At 45.3% G+C, this 15,837-nt stretch overlaps 3 protein-coding genes across 4 annotated transcripts; 1 reads left to right on the forward strand and 2 right to left on the reverse strand.

The window, feature by feature from the left end:
• Positions 1-1,853: 1,853 nt before the first annotated feature.
• Positions 1,854-9,284, reverse strand: vamp4 (vesicle-associated membrane protein 4). Of its 2 annotated transcripts, XM_086115490.1 has the most exons (9): positions 9,139-9,273; positions 7,452-7,574; positions 7,058-7,177; positions 5,479-5,525; positions 5,345-5,395; positions 4,457-4,557; positions 3,693-3,772; positions 3,534-3,585; positions 1,854-2,823 (listed from the first exon to the last, which is right to left on the reverse strand). In XM_086115490.1, exons 2-9 carry the CDS (start codon positions 7,452-7,454, stop codon positions 2,798-2,800), a joined length of 480 nt encoding a protein of 159 aa, XP_085971616.1. In that variant the 5' UTR covers positions 7,455-7,574; positions 9,139-9,273; the 3' UTR covers positions 1,854-2,797. The 2 variants fall into 2 exon arrangements, with proteins under 2 accessions (XP_085971616.1, XP_085971617.1); XM_086115491.1 differs by lacking the exon at positions 7,452-7,574 and having other exon boundaries at positions 9,139-9,284.
• On the forward strand, positions 9,215-13,361 carry rangrf (RAN guanine nucleotide release factor). Its single transcript, XM_086115489.1, has 2 exons — positions 9,215-9,321; positions 10,595-13,361. Exon 2 carries the CDS (start codon positions 10,637-10,639, stop codon positions 11,207-11,209), a length of 573 nt encoding a protein of 190 aa, XP_085971615.1. The 5' UTR covers positions 9,215-9,321; positions 10,595-10,636; the 3' UTR covers positions 11,210-13,361.
• Positions 13,362-13,421: 60 nt separating this feature from the next.
• Positions 13,422-15,765, reverse strand: itpa (inosine triphosphatase (nucleoside triphosphate pyrophosphatase)). The gene is made up of 8 exons (XM_086115488.1): positions 15,638-15,765; positions 15,398-15,455; positions 15,143-15,207; positions 14,760-14,833; positions 14,653-14,684; positions 14,477-14,589; positions 14,318-14,394; positions 13,422-13,643 (listed from the first exon to the last, which is right to left on the reverse strand). The coding sequence occupies exons 1-8, from the start codon at positions 15,734-15,736 to the stop codon at positions 13,529-13,531; spliced, it is 633 nt and encodes a 210-aa protein (XP_085971614.1). The 5' UTR covers positions 15,737-15,765; the 3' UTR covers positions 13,422-13,528.
• Between the last annotated feature and the right edge of the window lie 72 nt (positions 15,766-15,837).

The raw sequence follows: 15,837 nt of genomic DNA on the forward strand, positions 1-15,837 counted from the left end.
TTTTGAACTTCATATCCTGCGCTTGTTTGGGGGATTAAAGCGGCGCACGTGCATGCTGATGATCAGGTCAAATTTGAGCATTTTTGAGTGATTTCTTTTTCTTCCGGGGTGTAACTGAAAACAGACAGGGCTGACAATTTTAACCGTTAAACCACTTCAGTATGTAAAGCGGGGTAAAAATTCAAATTGAGGGGTTCGTTGTTCATGAATAAATGGCTCTACGTTAAGAAACGGCAAAAGGTGAGATGAACTCTGTTTGAACGCAGCTTTTTTTCCCAAATGTCTACCCACAACGATTAAAAACTCACCTTCTGAATCACTTCCTGCTTTCCTTATTTTTCAGCCAATCAGAAGCTATAAAACACATCTAAGCAATTATTAAACAACAGAATGTGATTCAAGGTAATCTTAACATGAAATAATATGCTCAAACATAAAATAATAATTAATAATAGAACATAAGCTTCCAAAAATATTGGGCCAATTTTCCCTTTCTGGCAATCAATGGCCCGATTGTTGAATGCCTCTAAATTCCCTTCCCTCAAGAATTCATCTGTGCCATTATCATCCTATGGTGCGGGGTGTATTTTAAGTGTGTGTGTGTGTGTGGGGGGGGGGGTACGCCCCCCCCCCCTCCCACCGATGTGCTCGAAAGGCTAACGATCGTAACTGGATCGTAGGGAGGAGGGTGGTGCTCACGGCGGCACGTGGATGAGCAGTGGGATTAAGTCTGCTTGTTTTCACCAATTGTATCCAAACGGCTTCAAGTGTCTTTTGGATTGGATTGGATTGCATTGGCGATTTGTTGTCTTGACTTCCAGCTCCCGAGACGCCCGTGTCATTCCATAGAACTTTTCCGAGTGCTCTTGTGTGCGTGCGACGAATAACACCTGGCTTTCTCTTCTTGTGTGTTTGATTTCCTTTCATGTGACTCACATAACCGCCGCTATGCCCGGAATCTGAGGTCATCCCAAAAGCAGGACCAAAACATGCTGTGCTGCCAATGTGGGAGGCTTAAAAAAAATAGTCCCCTCCTCACATGAAGGGGATTTCGTGTGCCTCATCAATCAGACTTTTACCAACTCCATTTTTTAACAGCCTTGTCATTGAGTGGATGTTTTTAACAGTCCCAGACTGTGTCAAATGAAATCATCACCCTCGGGTGGGCGTGCCACAGTGGGCGTCCGCGTGTAATAGAAGAGCTTGGTCGAACAATAATGTCTAAGTCTGAGATGTTTTTTTAAACTGCTGCCAACCCAGTAAAATTGAAATGACAGCATTTAGGACAGCACAGGATGTCCCTCCTGACAATTTTACCTCTCTTCTTCAGCATATTTACATCCTCATAAAACCCACCAAATTCTGCCTGCACGTGTACAGTTCCCTCCAAAAGTATTGGAACGGAAGAGACTGTACCTTGCTGGAAGTTAATGTCCGGTGATTTGAATTGTTGGCATCTTACATCTAAAATGACCGTAAATGTTCGCTTCGAAGCAAAACGTTGAACTTGGTTGCCACGATCCGACCGCAGGATAATAACTTTATATTATTTAGCGTACATGTGGTTCAGATTTGGTAGCAATCGGACTAAATGAAGGACTTCAGGAAATGGTCAAAAGCGCTTGAAGGGGAACTCAAAAGAAATAATTTGCAAGAACAAACACTGGATTCTGATTCATCTTCTGATTGTGGAATAAGAATTAAACAGATTTAATCCATCCTTTTTCATCCATCTCAGGGCGCCGCCATTTTGGCCAATATAACCCTCTTCTGTCAAGTGGAACTGCTGTCCAAATGCCCCTGCGCTCACATTGCGCTCATCATGTGACCAAACCAGATCGAACAGGAGAACGGACCTTTTAAAAGCACTTTATTTCAGACGGAGAGCAGGTTGAGAAGGGAGGGAATAAGGATTGGAATGCTCACGGTAAATTGTCACAGGATCAATATGTACCGGTACATCTTGGAATAAATTAAAGAGGTTTTTATGTCCAGACCATTTCACAATAATAAAAAAAAAAAAGAGAGATTAGGTACACAAAGATTGACATGAATCACGCCCGCCCCTTAACCGTCAGAACAGCACAAGTGTCAGATTAAACAGAACAACAACAAAAAAACAAAACTAACAACCAAAACAGAAACACGACAGGTGGAGGATGACCACATCAGCCCAGAGGACATTCATGACAGGTTTTATTTTTGGCCCTTTAACCGGCAAAGAGCAGCATGATGCATTCTAACGTTTTGAGTGGCGCTCCTGAAACCATTGTGCCCATTACGGCCATAGCTAAAAACAAACAAACAACCAAACAAAACATACAACAATAATAATTTAAAAACGGCCGTTGTGGTTTGATTCAGTTCCGTACATCCACTTTCACTTTTGAGCTTCCATTGTTGGTCGAGTAATTGGCCATTGGAGAAAATACACAGTGATCCTGGTGGACAGAGAATGGTCATTTCCATGAAGGAAGGACTAAAGAGAATGAAGAAGACCAAAAGTCCGCCGTTGTGGTTCCCTGCATGGACCTTCCTCTCCTCGTTTAAATCGATTGGCAAGCTACACGATAATGTCATCACACATTGAACTGTACTACTTGCAGCAAAGAAACCGAGTCTACGCTTTCTAAAACTCCAAAACAGGGATGAAGGCGGCCGGCCCGAACTTTGTCATGATCGCTGAAGACGGCGGGGGCGACCGGTGTCCACTCCCCCTTCCTGCCCCCAATCCAGATTGGAGGGCCGTGTGACGAGATGAGGAAGGAGGGTAGCCCGTCGCAGTCCTCCTTGGATACTAACGATACCGCAGAATCACGGGAACTGACGGGGACAAGAGATGACGACACGATTAATGCGACTGGGTATGATCAACTTGTTTATGATGTATGACTGTGGATATGTTACAACTGGGGGTGTGCATCGCTCCAAAATGGCTGAACAGGTTGCAGCCAATCGCAGGGGAACGCATAGAAGGACAACCATCCACACTCAACAATTACACCTCGGGTCAATTTAGAATTTTCGGTTCACCTGCTCTGCATGTTTTTGGAATGCGGGAGGAAACCGGAGTACCCAGAGAAACCCCACGCAGGAACGGGGAAAACACACGTAGGAAGGCTAGCGCCAGAATTGAACCTCGCACCTGCACTGTGAGGCGGACGTGATAACCAGTCGTCCACCATTCCGCCTGCTACTGATTATTTCATCAATTAATCGTAGCTTGATTGGAACAATTGACTTAATTCGATGCATTCACATCTTTTCAATCAAAAACGATTTTCCGATTCAAATCGGTTTGTTACCCCCCAAACTATAACCCTATTATTATGCGGCGTACAAGTCTTTTTCAAAGAACTATTTCTTGTTTTAAGTCTTCAATTCTCCGAGTGATAGATTCGATCGGGTTCCCACTCAAAACGAGGGTTACACCCCAGGAACAGGAACGGCATCATAAACCGCCAATCGTCTGCGCTGTAAAAGGTACTCACAGGATTCAAACCAGGGGAGGTAATGCGGGCTAAGATACTCACTAATTATAATCAGCAGGAGACCAATCACGACCAGAGCGATGATCATCTTCATCTGGGGGACGACAAGGCACACGAGCTTTGTAACACAAATGATCTGTGCGCCAGATGCAAAGAAGAAAGGGAGGTGGGGGGGGGGGGGGGGCGAGGGCAACAACACACCTTCATGTTCCGCCACATCATCCTCCTGTGCAGCTGTTTGGCTCGGCTGCTGAAGGCCGACGCGTTGTCCGATAGGCTCTCTGGAAAAATGAGAAGAAAAAAACCAAAACAAAACACATTGAGGACACGTGAGGTGAAATTTTCAGAGAAGCTGTGTAACATGTTTGCTTGGACCGGGGTCTAACGTGACTCAGACTGCTCGGCTATTGCGCAAGGTTCCAGAACACATGAAAATTCGTCAATTTATTCAGAGCAGAACAAAAACACATTTGCCGCTTACTACTTAACTCTGTGTCATGTCTTCCGTGCTGGGCCGTCGCCTGGATACCGCCGCTGTTAATGTACCGATTCCTGGCACGTGAGCGGACCTCCCCTGTGATCCTTTTGTCATGCATCTGCCGCCTTTTGCGAAGACGCTTGTTAACCCAGAGGAATGTAACCTTGCCCCGACTACTAAGGCCGCGGCAGCAACACGCTCGTGCAATTTGCGCGCAAATGTGTTCCACGTGTGTGTCGTTGGCCGCGCAGACGCAACAACTGCGTGAAGGCATGGCCACCGGCGACGACCTAATGTCTTCATCGCCGAGGTGGCGACAGCGTGTTGTTACGCACGCACGCATGGAGAGCCCTCCACGCGATTCAAACGTTTACATGCAAGCACCCGACACCTGGATATTATTTACTATAAGCCGAAGACCTACTAAATCGCAGATTTTGACGATTTTCTTTTCTCTTGGGTCGCATGTGCCCCGGTGAGGACTCACCCGACTTGTCCTGCAGGTCGTCGAGACGCTCGCCCCTCTCGATCACCTTGGAGATGTTCTCCTGCATCACGTCAATCACCTCGTCCACCTGCGACTGCACACTGAGCACCATGGAGACACCACAGAGTCATCGACAGGTACGTTTTTTTGAAATAGGCAAATCACGGGAATATTTACAGGACGGGAACGAGCCCCAAGTAATTGATACGAGCCTCCACCCCTCCCCCAAATGTTCATGAGTGCCCGTAATAATAGCGTAGGATCCCAAAACAATTTCGTATCATTTCAGCGCTCATGTCGCAAAGACTTGCTCCTCCCCTGCTGCACAGCTTGTCTGTCAATCGAGATGAATCGCATCCACATGACACTTAGTGTTTCGACTGGGCTTTGGCGGCCTCTTTTGGCATCTTGGGGAATTACATAAAGCGCATGAAACTCGGAGAGCCAGATAAGTACAGTATAGGCTCCACACACACACACACACACACACACAAACACACACACACACAAAGTGAATTTGTGGATAGTTGAAATGTGAATATGTGGGGTGGGGGCACTACAGGGACCCGACTAGTTTGTACAAATTAGAAAATGTTTCATTTTCCATAATATGTGTGCCCTTGAAAATTACAATTGCCGCCTCACATGGAAGCGCTCAGTAAGGACTGCAAGGTTATCATTAGGGCGGACAGTAGTGGGGGGGAAGAGGGGGGTGTCCAGGGAGGATTACACAACAACGTGCATGTTCATCATGTGCCTGGGTTGCACAATGCGCTAACTACCTGCAAGCTTCCGGTAAACACAACCAGCCGATTACGCAACGCACAAACACAGGCACAGAGAGGACTGACTGTTTTGCATCGTGGGAAGGAATGTGTTTGGACTCACTGTTTGAGTTTTTCATTCTGGCCTCCCAATCGGGGTCCCGTGGGGCCGCGCCTGTAGAACGGGCTGAAATCAAGTCTTTGCAGAGTACTGCAGTACGGCGAGACTGTATACAAGGTGTGCAGATACAAACTCACAGAAAAAAGTCTTCCTCCTCATCAGAGTCTTCCTCCAGCAGGTTCCTCTGTGGCGACAAAAGAGGCAGATTAGAAAAAACACAACAACGCTCCTCATATATGGGAAGAGGTCATATTGCACTGGTGTCAAACACAAGGCCCAGTGGCCAGATTTGGCCCGCCACATCATTTTATGTGGCCCGCAAAAGCAAATCAACCAGGTCAACTTCCATGACGCATGCCAAAATCTGTACCACATTTCATCTTATCATATGTAGTAAATAATCATGTTGAGCTATTGCGAGCATTTTCTTGTTTTACATTAGTACTTGTACAACAGTGCAACAAACTACTCTCCTGTCCCGACTTTCGATTTCAATAATCGTTATCTATTAATTGTGTACTGTATGTTTAATAATATGAGGAGGTGATTTAAACATTGATACGGTTTCACAGTCATAATGGCCCCCCGAGGGAAACTGTGACTACAATGTGGCCCGCGACACAAATGAGTTTGACACCCCTGTCATATCGTTTTGAAAAAGAAACAAAGCAAAAAACATGATTGCCTTTGCAAAGGCAAATGTTTCCGCACTGGAGGTACACCGAACGGTGCGGTCGGCGAGGTTAAAAAGACGAGTTATTGTGGTGAGGATGAGGATGAAAGCCAACATCAAAAGTACAGAGTCCATGCCGACTAGGGACCGAATCCAAAGTGTGAGCGTGGATCAAGAGTAGCAGACCAGAGTCTAAAAGAAGCAGCGACACCAAACACCCTGACGCTATTCGTGGAGAATCAGCGTCGGACGGGATGCAATAAATTTCTCACAGGAGGTGAATAAGTCGCCGCGCGCGACTTTTGCTTTCCGATTGGACGTTGCGGTGGCGGAGGGTCACTGTTGCCGTGGGGGAGACGACACCTCTTCTCGTGATCTCAATATGGCGGAAGCATCACAGGATGTCCTGTGAAATGATGTGGGGTTTTCACGACATTCCCTTCAGGTGCTGTGGAATCACAGAGACTCAAGGGTGGTGACCATCAACCAACCCTGATGAAGTCGCCACAACAGAATTCAAGATGGGGTGGTTGGTGTTGCGAGGCTGGAGCTTGGCAAAGACAGCTGTTGCTCTCATGTCATAAATGACGAAAAGGACTGTTTAAATGCCAATTGCAACCGAACCAGGGAACATACTGCTCCATTCACCGATCCGGTGAATTTTGCCGTTTATCTCTTTGATGGCTGAGGAGGTAAAGTATGCGCCTCCCCAGATCTGAAGTTCATCTTTGAAATCTCTGCTCGGACCTTCCCGTGCAGAGTTTGCATGTTCTCCCTGTATCTTTACATAGATTTTCGTCCGGCTGGTGGTGTTGGCATGGCAACAAAAAGAAGAATTGGTCCTCTACTTACCCTCATCCATGTGACCTGGAAGCTGTTTATATCAAGCTCACACACACACACACACACACACACACACACACACACACACACACACACACACACACACACACACACACACACACACACACACACACACACACACACACACACACACCACACACAAAGACAGACACTGATTGCCCCCCCCCCCTCTTCCTCACCCTCTCGCTGCGAACGGATCCCGTGACCTCATCGTCGTTGAGATGTCTCTTGAACTTGGGGGGCATGTTGTCGTCAAGCTGCTGCTGCTGCTGCTGCTGCTCTCCTCGATCGGGCTCCCTCTGCAGGAGGCACAAGGGCAAGGGGCCATTTGGCGAAATGCCAGAGAACGCCGACAGACACATCCTGAGGTACACCTGCATAATCTAATGACGTTCAATCCCCATGAATGGTGCATTTTACACAGATAACATTTCGATTGAAGATATGCCTTAGATCTGGAAAGACAACTGTTTTAAAATGTGTGTGTGTGGGGGCTTGGGGTGGCATAAAATGTATCCTTTAAAAGTGTCACATAACACTTTTGCGCTCTCTGGTCAACCATAAAACTTCTACCATTGAGTCCAGTTCAGTTTTGAAACGGTTGCGTTCTCCGCGTCCGATTCCGGCACGGCGACTGGAAACCTTTCGGGCCTTTTCAGTGCGAGGAAGTTTCCAGTAAACACGCAAGAGAAGCGGCTACGGCAAAGAAAAAAAAGAGAGAAAGGGGAACAGAAAGCTAGCATGTTAAGAATGTCGAAGAAAGAAAAATACAAGTTGTTAGTAAGTTACTTAGCAGAGAGCAGAGAAAGAAACATGAAAAGTCCTTCAAATGATGTCAAGTATTTCGGGGTTGAGGTAATCCCAATATCCAGCTCAAGGGCCAAATTAGCAAAGGGACACCGGGACTCCAGGGGCCATTTTGGGCCTACATCCTCAGTTTGGGGAACCCTTGAATCTCGGTTTTATCATGCAGAGCAGAATCACGCAAAATCATGGGAAGGGACTGTCAAAGGTCACATATGAGGCAAAAAGGAAAGGTGTAATAACGCAAATAAATCTGTTTAAACCAAGAAAATGAAAGAAGGCGTAGGCTTCTGGTGTCTTGTTTGTAAATCAAAAAGAATTAAGGTAGACAAGTAGTTTTAAACGTAGGAAATAAAAAGTAAGGATGGAAGAAATGAAGTCACAGGTCAGGAAAGACAGATGATAAAAGCAAGTCTGAAATGGAACAAAGGAGAGGAAGGAAGGATGGTCGTTTTGGGGAAAGGGAGGAAGGATGTGTGAATAAAAAGCGGGACAAATGGAAGGAAGAAAGGAAGTGCCATGAAGGGAAAAATCGAAAAGGTAGGAAGGTAAAATAAAAATGGAGGAAAGGTCGAGGGGAAAAAAGGAAGATGGGTAGGAAATCAGGCTCAAGTAATGGGAGGAAAAATGAATAAAAAGCAGGCGTGAACGAAGGAACAAAAGTAAAAAGGAGAAAAAAAAAAAGAAAGGTGGAAGAAAAAGGGTCAGGTCAGACAAATGAGGTTTCAGCAACAGAAGGTAGGATTTAAGGATGCATGAAACAAAAAAATAGGTGTGAAAGAAGGAAGAAACGAGCAAAGTTAGTGAAACAAGGGCTGTAACGAATCATGAATACAAGGCAGATGTGATCGATATAAAGTAGGAAGGAAACCAGCGACGGATGCTGGAATAGGGAGTGAGATTGAGGAGGGAAGAGTACGGTAGGTTGATGCGAAGGAAGGACGGATGGACGGATTGATGAATGCAAGGATGCAGAATTAAAAGGTGTGTCAGAAGGTCAGGGAAGAAAGGATGCCAGAGGCGATGGGGGAAAAAAAGCAGGTGTGGCGAGAAGGACGGCAGAAAAGGAAGCGGAAGGTAGGTTTATGCAAAGGAAGGTTGGAAGGATGCATGAATATAATGCACCTCAAAGGCAGAAAAAAAGATGCCAGCAAAACACGGAGCTACTTTTGGCCCACCCTGATAAACATACCTATCACACAGCTCCTAAATATAAATGTCAAATATAAATGTAGCAAAATGTGCCCTGTTTTGTTTCAACAATACTTTACTAGCTCTTTTGTATCAAAGCAGATGCCCTAAAGCGCCATTTGAAAGCAAATCTTGCATATTAAAGAAGCTGTGTCACTGTCCTGTGTCATGTCGTAGCCTCCATGCGAAGCTACGGATGCGAACGCCACCGCCACCCGCCTCGGCCAACAAAAGAAGCAAACCTCGACGTGGGAGGAGGACTCACGTGTCAAGGTGTCAGATTTGTAAGAAGTTTCATCAAATGATGTCCAAGGCGAGGACCATTGTGGATGTTTACAGAGCTTCCGTCGCCACTGCTGCTACTGCTTTGTGATAGCTTGACACCGATCAGCTGACCGGGAAGTCAACAGGAAAGCAGCACCCACCCTCCACAAAATATATTTTACAGGTAAGTAATATTGTAGGTTTTACTGAGAATGGCAGAAAAAGGGGGAAACGTTTCCTCTTTATAGAAATGAAATTATGTTTACATTTAATGATCGTAAGGGGAAAGCGAACCAGGCTACAGTTTGTCTTGTCTTTGCCTTGCCTGTAGATGGCAGTAGTGTAAACATTAAAACACTTAAAATACGAAGAAGAAATCAACGGCAAAGGGAGCAAACACTTTTAATGTCATTTTTTTTACGTGTACTTTTTTTTCCTGGCATTTTTCCTTTCTGGCATTCTTCATTCTATTCTGCCTGATGACTCGTGCATTTGCACCCTTTCCTCCATCGCCAATATTTGCATTTGTGCTTTCTTTCCACCTCAAACCTGCTTTTTCTTTTCCTTCCTGACCTCCTTACTTCTCTCTGCCTTCCTTTCCTCTGACCCAGTGTTTAGTCTGCATCCTTCCATCCTTTATTTCGGCTTTACTGTCCAATACTGCTTTAGCATTTTTCCCTTGCCATTTTGTCTTGATACTTATTTAAAGGGCGGCCCGGTAGTCCAGTGGTTAGCACGTCGGCTTCACAGTGCAGAGGTACCGGGTTCGATTCCCTGTGTGGAGTTTGCATGTTCTCCCCGGGCCTGCGTGGGTTTTCTCCGGGTGCTCCGGTTTCCTCCCACGTTCCAAAAACGTGCGTGGCAGGTTGATTGGACGCTCTAAATTGTCCCTAGGTGTGAGTGTGGGCGTGGATGGTTGTTCGTCTCTGTGTGCCCTGCGATTGGCTGGCAACTGATTCAGGGTGTCCCCCGCCTACTGCCCGAAGACGGCTGGGATAGGCTCCAGCACCCCCCGCGACCCTAGTGAGGATCAAGCGGTTCGGAAAATGGATGGATACTTATTTAAAGGGTAGACAGTGCCTTCTTTCATTCCACACTGGGAATATGTTTTGTTTCATTAATATACAGGAGTATTTCCATATTACATTAACAAAGGGAAAACACTGGTTTATTCTCATGAATTTAGTCCTAAGGACAAGCGCGCTAGATTTTCTGTAAATTGCAGAAAGAAAGAAGCAGACGGTCATAAATACGTGAATGGGTCTGTAATAGAATACGCTGTGCTGCCATTAATATAGAGGAAACGTTTTCAATCGCCTGTAGGTGGCAGCAATGATTTTATTAAGTTCCATAATACAAAGAAGAAACAACACCCGGAAATACGTTTTTAGTGCGGCAACTCTAAACATTCGTCACGTTTTTGTGACCTATGTTACCTGAAGTCTATTCATTTGCAGATAAAGCAACGACACTGTCCGTTGTGAAAGTCTGGTGTTGACATGCAGCGCGTCAACGAACCTCATCCGCTGTTCGGAGGCGCCCTGTCGGCCATCCTCCCTCACGGCGCCGCGGACGTGAGCAAGATGCGGGAGATTCCGGACAACCAGGAGGCGTTCGTCCACACCCGAACCGATCAAAGTCTCATCGTAGAGCTGGTCGAGTACCAAGACCACGTGGCGGACCAGGACGCGGCTCGGTACCACTTTGAGGACATCGCAGGTAACAACGCCGCCACTCAGCCTGGCGCGCAGGAGGTGACGGAGGTGGTCACCTTGCCCAAGTCGTCAGTGTCCCTGTCGGCGTGCAGCTCCGCCTGGGCGCTGACGGGCACCCAATACGTGTCCAAGTACAACGAGACGGCGAGGAACCGGGTGAGGCTTCACCTCGGCGTGTTGCGCCTGCCTCAGTTCGGCACCGACGTACTGGTAACGTTCAATGACCCGCAAAGCATCTGCCCCGACAGTAGTAGCAGTCCTGCGGCTGTGGGACCTGGCGTCGAGCCGTGGACTGTGGAGGACTTCCAGCACCTGCTGCAGTCCCTGACACTGCATAACCCAGGACTGTTTGGCTAAAACGCTGGGGTAAGGAGACCTATGGACAGTTGGACATGAACGGACCGCGAGAGAATTTGAACCTTCATGACATGGATTTGTAAAAGCAAATCAACCAATCACTCTTTTTTTCCCCCTCCAAGTTTATTTGTTTGCTTTTTCCGCTAAATAAATGCACCAAAGTCAACCACCATCTGTTCCGTTATGCCAGTTGACTTCCAATTGATAACTTAAAAGACAATTTCTGACGTTTAGGAAATGCTGTCCTGTGGTACTTTGTTTTGTGTGTGCCAGAATTTGAGTTTTGGCTTGATTTGCGTGTGTTTCGTGAGCCGAAATCTGAGTCGTGAGTGATATTCAGACATATAAATATGGCAATTTACAGTACCATAATGCCCTCAGCCAGAGACTTCACTTAGCTCACGAACTCCACAAATATCAAGTTGGAATGTTCCCATCACTTTGGAAGGGGAAAAAAAAAAAATTTTCCCCTACCTCCGTCCCTCCCGTTCTGTTCAAAACATTTCTGGAAAGTTATTAATACGCTGCTTTTGAAACGTAAGATGACCGTCAGCCATTTGGTATGCGGCACAAAGCTCTCTTCTATACTCTTGTGGCTTGTTGTTATTCTTCATAAGAATGTCTGGAGGTTTTCATGCGTGTCAGGTGCACTCTCTTGTCTGTCCCTCTGGAACCCACATCAAAACTTTCTCGTCTTAAACAATCACTGCAGATTGAGACGATTAACTCACACAGCCCTTTTTTGATCACACATTTTCAGGGCATAAAAGATCCAAGATCCTAACCCAACAACAGTTTTGAAGCAAACAACAAAATTACCTCGCACTGTATCCCCCCCCCCCCCCCCCCCAGAACAAAGGGCCCTCTTGCCTAAAAAGTACCATTTAAGGATGCCCAAATCTGCTGAACAAGAAACATACGTTCAGTGCAAAAACTCATGTTGTCTTGCCCCCCCCCCCAAAAAAAACACCAAGCCAAAAGGTAAGCAGAGCTGCATTGAGCTTTGCTGAAGACATTGATTTGAGTTAGCTTCTGATGAGCAGCACTTGATGGCTCCAAACTGTACATTTTGACAAAAGTATAGAACAGAAATCTTGGAAAACACATGGGAACCAGTTTAAATTATGGGGAAAAATGAAAAATGTCTCCTTTAAAACCTGAACTAAAACAATATGCAAAGTTTTTTACAAATCCTGGACCAGATTATTTTTATTTCCCGTCTTATGGGGAAAAATGGCTAGGATCAAGAAGAAGATTGTATTGGAACTTAAGAAGTTCGGCCAGGCTTCTATAAATGTGAAAGCACGTTATGGTTTGTGCGAGCCACACGTGCGGCGCTGGTGCTTCACGTGGACTGCACCAGTGACATTTGAACTTCCTCTACCAGGACTTGTGACTCCACGGGTCATTTAATATCCAAATTCCCATGTTATTACAGTTTTGTTTGGGCTGCAGACCCCCCCCCCCCCCCCCGCCCCCTCCCCACTGCATCCAGCCTGAACAATCATCATCGTTCCCCGGCTGTAATCTGCTGCACTCATCAGGCCTCTGGAACTTTTCTCATGTGATTTATGCTCCTTTAAGATCAAATCTTTTGTGCTTGGAAGCTACGTGCAACCGGAAAGTTCTCACACAGTGCTGTACTTTTCCCAAAAGATTTCCAGCGTTTTTTTGGTGTGCAAATAAGTTGTTTTTTTTCTCCACACCATGTTACAGCCTTATTCCAAGAATTAATTATTTTTCTTCCCCTCACAATTCTACACACGTCTCATAATGACAACACAGCTTTTAAAAAATGCTTGCCAGTTTATTGGCAGCAATTACAGCCTCGAGTCTGAGTAATCAGATTACTGTAATGATTACTTGCTTAGTTACCTTCCTGAATACAGTCGTTGATTTTAAAAGTCACCATGTTGAATTAACATGTACTTTCATAGTTACTACATTCAGCAGCTGCATAAGGCACGTCAGTTTGCTAAAATCTCACTTTGATGTCGTGTGCAGGATTTTGATGTGAAACCGGATTGTAACATAAAATGTGGGAAAAGCATAGCACTTTAAATTTTTACCGAGTGCACTCTAATCCTTGCCAGGTTATGTCTTGATGAGCCACTGGGGAACAATAAAACAGCTCTCGATTCATTCGCTGAAATGTTTGCATAGTTTCTGCATGATGTCGCCCCCCTCACCCCCCATTCACAAAAAACACATGTTTAAAATAAAATGAGCAAAACATTTATTATGAGCAAATGACTGGAAGCACACATTGAGCTCATTTGTACTGAAGTAGAAACTACTCAACCGCAACAACACGCTCACTCAATCTTCTGTCTTCTTTCTCTTGGTGTGTGGTGAAAAGTGCTCTGACATGGCCGCTAGTGCCCGGTATCGATGAGAAATGGAGTTCTTGACAGCTTTCGGCAGCTCCGCGTAGCTGGAAACAAGAGAAATGGGGATCTTGAAGGAAAGGGCATTGGGAAAAATTGAATCTTCAATGGCTTGTATGCAAACAGTTGTACCTCTGCCGTGCCTGCCCACCCATCAAAAATGTTATTACTGGTATGTACATATTTTTTTCATTATTAAGATTAAGATATCCTTTATTTGTCCCACACTGGGGAAATTTACAGCCTCCAGCAGCAAGAATGTGGGTAGAAAGAAGAAAAAACAAACACCGTTCAATTAAGTGCAAAATAAATACAAAAGGGATAAATCGCAGTGCTATTTACAATTGTTTTTCACATCATGTAATTATTATTGTTGTTATTTTCATTCAGCAGCCTGACAGCAGTCGGTAGGAACGCGCGTCGGTATCTCTCCTTCTTGCAGCGCGGGTGTAACAGTCTCTGGCTGAAGGAGCTACCTAGTGCTGTCAGGGCAGGCTGGAGAGGGTGGGAGGGACTGCCCATCATAGCCTTTAGCTTAGTTAGCATCCTTCTGTTGCCCATTATTTATCTGTTGCACATTATTGTGGAAAATGTAAGCGCCGGCTGTGAATACTTCGCAAATTAGCACCGGTATAAATGGAACATCCAGTACTGTAGATGTTCTGGTCCGCAGTTAATCTCTGGGTCCCCCAAGTGGTAGGAACAAGGCACAAGCCCCTACGTTTTGTCAAAGCCTTCTGGCTGGAAACAAGGGTCCCATCCAAAGTCTCGAGGTCCCCTTGGTTCCACGATGCAGCCCTGAAAAAAAAATATAAATGATATCACACGAGAGAAGCAATAAAAGGTTGAGAGTGTGACGGAGAAGGAGGATGAGCGATGCCTGTGTTATTCCTCTGAACAGCTCCACCGGCTCGTCTTTTCCGGACGTAAATGCAAACGTGCAGAGGGCCCATGCGGATTTATCCTCAAAGCCGGCGAGGAGTTTGTACAAACCTTTAAGGAGAACACACAATGAGAGTTTTACCATCAAACATTAACAACATGATTATTGCTCACCTTCTGGCTGGAGCTTATCCAGAAACCACTTTCTGCAAAACAAAACATTTTAGTTGGAAATTGCTGTAACTTAAAGGGTCTGTATATATGACAGTCTCAAGACTAACATGTAAGGGCCTGGCAAGCCTCCCAATGCTTTGAAACATAGACAGGTGTCCTCCACTATGACTGGGCCGTCAATCTGAACAAAACACACAAGTCAATAAACTTTCATAATGACAATACGAGCATTATTTACTATTAAGATGCATTGATACTTGCATCCAAATTCGAGTTACGCCGCCACCGTAAAACTGGACCACCATTGTAAACCGAGAGCCACCAGTACCCCCAAGAGTCTCCACTTTGGAGCAAAAGGTCATTTTCTTGCTGACCTTTTCAGATAATTATGTGTTTCCTTCTTACTTTGGTAGATATTTCCCACATAGAGGGGACTCTGAGGACCCCCTACATAGGATCAAAATAGGACATTTTATAGTAGTGAGTGCACCTGTCTTGCCGCCTCCTTGCACTTCTGTATGGAAATCTCATCTGGCTCTCCTTGGTATTCAGGCACTACATGGAGGGATGGATCAAAATATCGATATTCTAATCACTCAGTGATGGGAAATTAATGTGTCACAGCAGCAACAGTCGCACATAAACACTTGAACAATATTAATAATATAGTCAACTGACTAAATATATAGCCAAGCACGTGAATATTTTCCCAGATTTATCAATGTGTCAAAAACGTCATACTTACAGTCAATTTTCTTCGAGATAAGTTTGTACGGAAACTTGTCGCCAAGAATCTGAACTACCTGTAAAGACAAGTTAAATCGGTAATCGATTAGTATGGTTTGGCTGGACCACCACAGGTAACCAGCAGCTGTCTCTGTGTGCAAGAAAAAGCACCGAGTGGAGTCACATGAAGCGTATTAACGCGTCTCTCTCGAAAGCACGCCAGGTTTGCTTCGCCTCGCAATTATTAATGAACGCTTACTTCTTCAAGTTTTTTCGCGTTTCCAGTGACAAACACCAGGGAACGTCCAGCCGGCACCGCCATTTTTGATCTTCGTTTTCTTCTTCTATGGTTTATCATTGTATCGAAGGACGGGTTTTCACATATTATGGAACAATATACTGTATATATATCGTGTTTTAACAATACTCATTTATCTTAAAAATAAGTGATTTAACGTA

This window comes from Hippocampus guttulatus, chromosome 7 (genome assembly GCF_054856545.1).
Source record: "Hippocampus guttulatus isolate MCC_2025c chromosome 7, RoL_Hgut_1.0, whole genome shotgun sequence".
Classification (NCBI taxonomy): Eukaryota; Metazoa; Chordata; class Actinopteri; order Syngnathiformes; family Syngnathidae; genus Hippocampus; species Hippocampus guttulatus.

Excerpts from the sequence above, each read along its gene's own strand:
- vamp4 (XM_086115490.1), bottom strand. Across the intron at positions 5,526-7,057 it reads GATCCGTTCGCAGCGAGAGG|AGGAACCTGCTGGAGGAAGA; the intron begins GTGAGGAAGAGG and ends TTGTCGCCACAG. Across the intron at positions 5,396-5,478 it reads GAGGAGGAAGACTTTTTTCT|GCGCGGCCCCACGGGACCCC; the intron begins GTGAGTTTGTAT and ends CCCGTTCTACAG.
- itpa (XM_086115488.1), bottom strand. The coding sequence starts at position 15,736 with ATGATAAACCATAGAAGAAGAAAACGAAGATCAAAAATGGCGGTGCCG. Across the intron at positions 15,208-15,397 it reads TATCTCGAAGAAAATTGACT|TGCCTGAATACCAAGGAGAG; the intron begins GTAAGTATGACG and ends CCCTCCATGTAG. Across the intron at positions 13,644-14,317 it reads CCAGAAGGCTTTGACAAAAC|CTACGCGGAGCTGCCGAAAG; the intron begins GTAGGGGCTTGT and ends TCTTGTTTCCAG.
- rangrf (XM_086115489.1), top strand. The coding sequence starts at position 10,637 with ATGCAGCGCGTCAACGAACCTCATCCGCTGTTCGGAGGCGCCCTGTCG.